The sequence below is a fragment of the Cryptotermes secundus genome, unplaced genomic scaffold (assembly GCF_002891405.2).
Source record: "Cryptotermes secundus unplaced genomic scaffold, Csec_1.0 scaffold898, whole genome shotgun sequence".
NCBI lineage: Eukaryota > Metazoa > Arthropoda > Insecta > Blattodea > Kalotermitidae > Cryptotermes > Cryptotermes secundus.
The window spans coordinates 198504-207018 of record NW_019734369.1 but is presented as its reverse complement, the minus strand read 5'-3'; the positions used below and the strand labels follow the sequence as shown (position 1 = coordinate 207018).

The 8515-nt window shown below is 39.8% G+C and overlaps 1 protein-coding gene across 4 annotated transcripts in view; it reads right to left on the bottom strand.

Annotated features, from left to right (window-relative positions):
• LOC111868929 (ubiquitin carboxyl-terminal hydrolase 36) overlaps positions 1-8515 on the bottom strand; it is a 49178-nt gene that overhangs the window by 17922 nt on the left and 22741 nt on the right. For all 4 annotated transcript variants that reach the window (XM_023860052.2, XM_023860051.2, XM_023860053.2 and 1 more), the window contains exons 6-9: positions 7283-7391; positions 6311-6378; positions 4179-4410; positions 890-1384 (exon numbers count right to left, since the gene is read on the bottom strand). In XM_023860052.2, the coding sequence (XP_023715820.1) occupies positions 890-1384; positions 4179-4410; positions 6311-6378; positions 7283-7391 (904 nt within the window). The remainder of the gene's footprint in view (positions 1-889; positions 1385-4178; positions 4411-6310; positions 6379-7282; positions 7392-8515) is intronic.

Below are 8515 nucleotides of genomic sequence, written 5' to 3'. Positions count from 1 at the left end.
TAATTTAGATTATAGTAATTAGTAATTGTATTACTAATTACAAATATAATTTTTTTAAATGAAGTGTGATTTCGAATATTTCGAATATAAGCCGCACCCCAGTTTTCCTCTTGAATTTTTGGCAAAAAAATGTGCGGCCTATACATGCGTAAATACGGTATGTTGCTGCTGTATAATGGTCAGCATAAGACTAGTTGAAAGATAAACTGTTGCGGAGATTAAATAGAACAGGGAAAAACTTGAAAACTGTCGGTGCTTACAAGGTGAAAGATACTGTTAAGGGTGTGACAGATTGTGAAATTTAATTTAAAAAATTAAAGGGATCAAAATAATTTTTTACATAATATGTACTGTAGTACGGCAAACATACAGCAGCTTGAAATTTGTCTAACTAAAAAAGAAATAAATCTTGCAATATATGTTGCTGCTATATAATGGTCAGCATAAGTGCCTGGGATAGTCACAAACTACCTTCCCCACATCAAACAATGGGGTACAGTGTTAACAGTATGTGCAAGAAGCTGATAATGTATGGAACCACGATGGCCATGATTATGTGCATGTGGAAGGTTCCAAAAAGCATCTTATATATCTTTCAACACTCCAACATTAAATGATACTACACACAAAAATAAAATTTTCTATATAATTTCTGCAAATTTTAAAATTATGATGGATCTTTTAACTTGAACTGCATGCAGTGGAGGAAATGCACATGGACTGTGATCTCAATATGGCCTACATAATTACCAAAGTACAAAAAATGTGTGGTATCCCTAATGTTCCACATACTTGCACTCACACTACCTTATGAAAGCTTCCTTTCACACAGTATATAACTTAACCTTAACACAATCACAATAACCACTAAATAAAATGATATGCTTACCTATCTTTTGCAGATGGAAGAGGTGAAGCACACGTGTATACAGTAGAATTGGAATCACAGCCTTGCCGATGATTTACCACTGATCCAATCTTGTGACTGAGAGGTCCTTGTGGAGACAAGTTGGTTTTCTGACCATTGACAGTACAAGTAGCAACCGTGGCTGCAGCAGACACAACACTTTTCTGTGGCACTGATGGAATTTTAGGTTCACGCTCGTACATCATAATATATGCATTAGTGTCTAGGACTGCCGACAACGAGATAGGCCGCACAGAGCTGTCATCAAATTGATAGTAATGACCCATAGAAGTCTGTGCCACTGCAGTGTAGTGGCCACAGTGGACCGATGAGCCAACATGTGTTACCATGGAAACAAGACGATATGTAAGTGGCACTGGGCCACGATGAGCTGACTGAGGACAAAGGAACCTCGTAAGATCCAGTCTCAGGGAGAATGAAACATGTTTGTTGATCTTTCCTCCCAAGATGCTGAATCTATAAGAAAATAAAGTTTCTTTCAAGATAAGCACAAAAGTGTTAAGAATTATGAAATTGAACTCATTATGACATCCACTAACACAACAGATGTGTACTCCTATTACAATCAAACACAGCAGTCCTACAATGCGACTCACAACTTTCTTCTGCATAGCACAAGGTCCTCCTCCAATATAAACAGAAACATAGGCTCAAAATGCCATACAATGGGTGGTATAATGCGGTGTAACAACAATGCATCTTGCATGAAACTGTAGTCTGTACAGCAAGATGATCTGTAATTAAGGACAAATGTGGGATATGGAAAGGAACTTGTGTGTGTGTCTGTGTGTGTGTGTAATTTGGGCAGGCATCACAAGACAATACAATAATGTTTTCATATAAGGACTCATGCTGTAAGATTCCCACAAGTTTTCTTAAAATAATAACATCAATCTGGTGCAAAAATGCATGAAATTCTGCTCAAGAATAATAATTATACTCTGGTATTCATTGCTCTGTTATGACCACTTGACCTTCTGAAATTCTGAAATAAACAGCATAGATGAATATATACTTACACTACGAAGGCAAATTGAAAAGTCTTTATCCGTATTTTTTTTTTCAGCCAAAATATTAGTGTGATTGAGTAACCGGGTTATACATTCGATGCAACAAGGTATGCTTTGACTGGCCCAGGATTAACTCTCGGCTGCTCCACGGCACTGCACTGCTGTCAGTCAGCAAATATGGCTGGTGTGCTCAACATGTCCACATCATATGAGCAGCAAAGTGTTATTCGTTCTCTATGGAGCAAGGGACGAACGCCCATCGAGATCCATAGGGAAATGCAGCCGATGTATGGGGACAAATGTCTCACTTTGAGAAGTGTGCGGTGGTGGTTACTCCGAGGAGGGATCGCTGAGGACCACTCCTGCTGCATTTCATGCCACAAGGTGCCACCATCAACACGGACAGCTATTGTGGCACACTTGCACTGCGAGCTGTCATCAGGAAAAAGTGCCCAGAGATTCTTGTGGACGATGTGGTTCTCCTCCATGACAACACCAGACCTCATGTGGCAAACAGGACTGCCACCCGACTGCAGTCATTCGGATGGGAGATTATGGAGCATGCACTGTATAGTCCAGACCTCGCCCCCAGTGATTACCACATGTTCGGTCCACTGAAGAAGTTCCTGGCAGGCCAGAGGCTCATTTCCAATGACGCAAAAACCGCTGTCCAGCGGTGGTTCCACGCTCAACTGGTTGAATTCTACAACAGCAGCATCTCCAAACTAGTGGTGCAATGGGACAAATGAATGAACCGGGGTGGTGACTATGTGGAAAAATTGTCAAAGGTATACTGCCTGTATTTTGATTTCCCTGTATGTGTATTATTGTGGCTGAAAAAAATAGGGGCAAAGACTTTTCGAATTGCCCTCGTACAACCAGAATTTGGAATTACCACTTCAAATTCCATCAAACTGCTAAGTGTGGGTTTAAATGACCATTAAATGAAATCTAATGAAAATTATTGCAGACTTCTGAAAAATAAACCATTCTTGCAGCAGACTTCATCTTTGGCCAGAATCTGTGGTTACAGCACTAAACTGGACGAACTGTTCAGACCTACGAATGGAAAACACATTTCTGAAAAACAAACATGTCAGTTAAGGAACCAATCACGGTCACATATTATGTGTGACTATAGATGGGATTAATGATTGGATTTATTGACCACTTATAAACACATGACTCAGAAGTACAAGTAATTACAATGCCACCACTAATCCCCACAGTTCACAATTCACCATAGCAACAGACTGCTGTCTTCTTCAGCAGTTCCCAAGCAATGGCTTCTAACAGTGGAGATTCTTCAGATTCATGCACTCATGCCACTACTGGCTGGCCACCATCTCACAACTGAACTCATGCTCCAAACTGTCCTGGTTATAAACATCTCAGCACAGACCATGTAGAAAACACCGTTTCCACTGTTGTAGTATAACTGTTGCATTATTAAGAATCTGCTGCCTAGCAACAGGAACATGTGTACCCAGCCGTTGCCCAGAAATGGTCACAGCTTACAGAGCCGCCGCCGCCACCATGATAATGATTATCATAATCAGATGAGAAATGAAATATTAACACTGTTCCAGAGAGTATCATTATGATACAAGGGATACTCTGGACGCTGGATCTCACACCACTAATAACAATGAACACAATGCTGAACCATTCCATCCACCTCCATCCCTGAGAATTACATCCTACACAATATTACTATATTTCACACATAATTAACAACATACTACGATTAGGAAGATTATCGTCATAACCTCCACCTCTTACAAGCAACAAATGGCATTCTGAAACAAACAGCAGGCAGGCAGGTTGAGCAAAGTGGCATGACATCACATTAGGCAAGAACTGCTCCATTTGCTACATAGCACTGATCTGCAGCATACAGTAACTGAAATATCTGATTTCAACTGAGACTGTAATAGATCAACATTTTTGTTTATTAAAACTCCCCAATATCAAATTCTATTAATATCTGTTCACTGGCCTTCAAGCTGGTTCATAAATACAGACATAGTGAAATTAGCAGGCAATCCACAAGGCTGCAGATGCACCTCAAATTGTTTCATATTTCCCATGCCATACTAACTGGACCACACATAAATCATGCAGCCTTCAAAGAACATAAAATGGGGGCACAACCTTTAAAGGAAGTCCAGAAATATATTATGTGTTTCTTAAAATATACAGATGTTAAGTGTATGATTTCTGAAATTAAAATAATATACCTCTTGAACTGTATGCAAAGAACTTGAGGAGGTTTCTCCAAAGAAAATTTCTTTGTAGCTGAAACTTTCCTGTGACATCGCTCACATCGATAGGCATCATCCCCATCTAGACGTTCTTTGCAGAAATAGGCTGCCAAAGCATCATCCAATGTGGATGCACGTCGAATATCCAGGAGCAAGTCCTGACAGTGCTGGAATGTTGTGGACACACCACCACACTGCAAGCACGTCACTGCAACAACACAGCAACAAGTCCTATTACACAGTGTGTTCAAAATCAGCATACACGATGGAAAAACTGAATCATGTCACTATCAATGAAGATACATGTAAGTTGTCTGAGGTGAAAAGTGTAAAAACTTGTTGAATATTTGGTCATGTCAGTAGATCTCAATATATACCTCCCTTCTGGTGTGGCAGACATCTGACCAATATTCTACCCTTTTCCAGGCGTGTCATAAGATCTCTGAGTTACAGACTCCACTGCATCAGAAATCATGTGACACAGATCAGAAAGGTCATTAACTTTGGTCCAATACATGTTTCTGATGTGTCCCCACAGAAAAAAGTCAAGGTGGGTCATATCAGGGGCCACCTTGCCCAATCCACATTCCTGTGAATTGCTCACTGAGGAATTAACTCAATGATGGGTGTCAGGAAATGCGGCTATGTCTGTCCCATTTGCTGGAAGATGTGTTCAACAGGTGCCTGTGGCACACTACTGTCAAAGTTTGCAGCAACTGTCACTGGTTTTCATAGAACTGCTTCTGCACTGGCTGATACGCACCACACTTTCAATTTTGGGCCATCCTGTTCTTCTTCCTTCATATCATGACAATTCTGAGATCCCCTGATATGACAATTATGGCAGTAAACTTTACCCAAGATGTGAGAAACAGCCTCATCACTAAGCACACAGTTGTCTGTGTCAGGAGTGAAGTCAGAGGACTGCAGAAAGTAACTCTGCTGCAATTTCTGAAGCAACTCCAATTTGCACGCCAAGAGTTTTAGCCAATTATGCTCATCATCATGGACTACTGAATGAAGAAGTCACAGTTCACAGCTTTGCTCAACAAACTGACTATGGCAGACTTCATTTGAAAGCTGCCCAAATGGCAATGACATGTCACCCACAGTCTACTGCCTGGACTGTCATTCACAACTCCCATGTCAGCTATCAATTGTGTCTGTCTGGTGATCAGAACTGCAGTTCTCACTGAACTTGTGCTGAACAGTCACGGAAAATAAATTCTGCCAGCCAGTAACAGCATTGAGTTCTCTCTTGTGGTGTGAAAAATATTTGCACAAACCAACAGTTACTGCTACATGAACAGTGGTGTTACACACTGTCATACTTGGTACATTTTTATTTCAACTTTTCACCACAGATCACACAAGCGTAACTCACTGAGAGTGAAGTTATTCACTTTATTCCTCCTCACAACATTAAAGGCATTATAAGTGCCTCTTTACTAGAACAACACTAGCACTATGATATCACAACAGAGAAGGCAACAAATTATAGAATAATAATTAACACCATCCAGTGTGATTCAATTTGTAGATATTTATTGCCTTTCCATGTTTCCATCAGCTGACCATCTTCAGAAGGCATTACTCCTCAGAGGACCTTGTAGTGTCCCCCTTCCCTTTTTTCAGAGGACTCCAAATAGTACCGCAACATTCCGTTTCAACAGAAGAGGCACAAAGACACTAAAAATATCGGTTTGAGATCTTAAATATTAGACATTAATAAGATTTTAATCCAAATAATTGTAAATATTTTTCTTATATAAAAACTTCTAAGCATGTATTACAAACTGTGCAATAGCAGTTCCTGAACATGTTAATCTTATGTCTTCCGAAGATGGTCAGCTGATCGAAATATATAAAGGCAAGAATGAATAGAGTTAAGTAAAGGCAACACTTTCTACCTTTCATTAGTAATGCCAGCACATCCTGAATTAATAACAGGGACTGAAATTAAAATATTTGACATTACTCCAACATCCATTTATTATGCAATTTTTCCAGTAATTTATTCTCTTTACGAAAAAAGCTGCCAATCCAATATTCTGTCATGTATGGACAGGGGAAGAAAAGAGAGGTGTGTCTCATGGTTTTCACCGTACCTTCTGTTCTGATATAACCACCAAATATTTGATTCAGTGGTGTAGTTTCCTTGCTGTAACTGTCCAGCCTGCAGGGAAAGAGAAGAGGTGCTTTTATTACAAATTTATAAGAATAAAATATAGCTATTTAGGATGCTACAATTCGTAGGCAATTCATTAAGTAATTCTATAAACATAGAAAATTCATACAGACACAATGTGCCAACAGCACCGAAAATTAAGTTTACTTCATCACTCTCACAAACCAAGGAATATGGTGAAATTCTGAATGGCACTACAACTGCTCAGTTCAAAAATTTTCACCTTCTGCAGCTTCCTGCAGAGCCCAGATTGGAAATTTTGAACTTCACAAAAGTCACCAACTGAACACTGAAAGACCTTCAGCTTAGAAATGAAATAACTATGCTGCCACAAGTGGAATGGTTTTGGTGCACATTCAATACATTGTTTGTGACATCAGTCGCCGTAAGTTACAGCTGTGCAGTAACAATTCCCAGCAGAAAGAAAATCTGAATATCCATTGTTGTTTCAACCACAACTGCACTAAACTAAGGTAAAAGTTCAGGAGAGTCAAAAACTTTGGATAATGAATGCAGGTTGTTTTTCAAAATTTAAATTGATGAAATATAGGAACATAATGTTCATGTTTGCACTGGGCCTTGATTTGGGTCAGAAAAAAATATTCACTATATATGGGATCTTGCTACATGCAGGAACACTGTATCAGGGTTACATTCTATTTTTGACCCATCTGGCAGTATAATTTGTGCTTGTTCTTAACACATCAGCTGAATGTGTCAGAACTCGTACAATGCTTTTAAACATTCAATAGTAATTACAAAAACTCTAAGACAGGTAAGCATGAAACTTTCTGAAATGAGATGTGTGCAATTAATAGAAACACAGAAATAAAATCTGGATTTTCACCCACACAACCAATTTCCTCAACAGCAGCATAAAGAAAAAACATACTTGAGGTCTTTGTAGCGAGTCAGGTAGGATTTCTCCATGCTTTCTAGAAGATAGCGCATGAACTCATGCGCGTCCTCTTGCTGACCATGCACAAGGTGCTTGCAGATAACTGAAATATGTAACTTACATTAATTTCATCAACAACAGAACAATTACTTCACAAATGTATCTTTCATTTAAAGTACGATTAAGGTGATAATCACATTTAAAATCTATAAAAGACACAGAAAAAAGTGTAAATAAGAAATAAATGTCCCAGAAGTGTTACAGTTTCTGTTACACAACACCTCAAAGCTGTCAGAAACAGTTACGATCAAACTACTATTAACCTCTCAGCATGGTTCTATGTAATGTTACATCTGGCATGTAACTGCTGTATATGTGGTTTGGTGTACACCCTACATTTGGTTGTAAGCTTATTTATCTGGCCTGTAAATAAGTAACTAATAACTCCTGTGTGATGAGGTTTGCACTGGCCTTCTATTTCCTACAGCTGGGTATGTCAGTCCAAATATTAACGTGTGACCTCACAGTTATTATGACCAGCCCGGCAACAAGTTTGTGCTCATGCAGCTTGAACAAACGGAAGTTTTGAATGAATATAGTTCCGAAAATTAAAGTGTTTTTGATGGCGATCATATACGTAGCACGTCCACAAAGTAAGTTTCCCACTCATCCCACAGCTAGCAAACCTTATATTGCACGAAGCGACTGCACGTACGTGATAGAGCAATGACGTAGCATGGCGCATGCACAAACGGAATTTCCCGCGTTCCCACAGTAGCACTGTTGCAGCTGTTGAAGATGGAGGCTCTTATTCCAACTCCCGCCGACTGTGAAGTGCGGTCAGTGATAAAAGTTCTTGAATGCACAGAGCATAGTGCCAATCAAATTCATTCGTCAGNNCCTAACGTCATGAGCAAGCAGATGGTGCATCGCTGGTGCAGACAATTTTCAGCAGGTCGACAAAGTGTGCATGATGAGAAGCGCAGTGGGCGGCCATTCATCATTACAGATGACCTGGTGGAGCTTGTGTGGGAACGCATTATGGAGAATCGTCATGTCACAATTGCGGAAGTCAGCAGTCATCTCCCGCAGATTTCCCGCACCTTGTTGCACGAAATTGTCATGGAGCACCTGTTGTTCAGGAAATTGTGTGCCAAAGCAACTGACACCAGAACACAAAACAAAGCGCATGGAGTCAGCATTGACCTTTCTGCAGCGGTACCATGA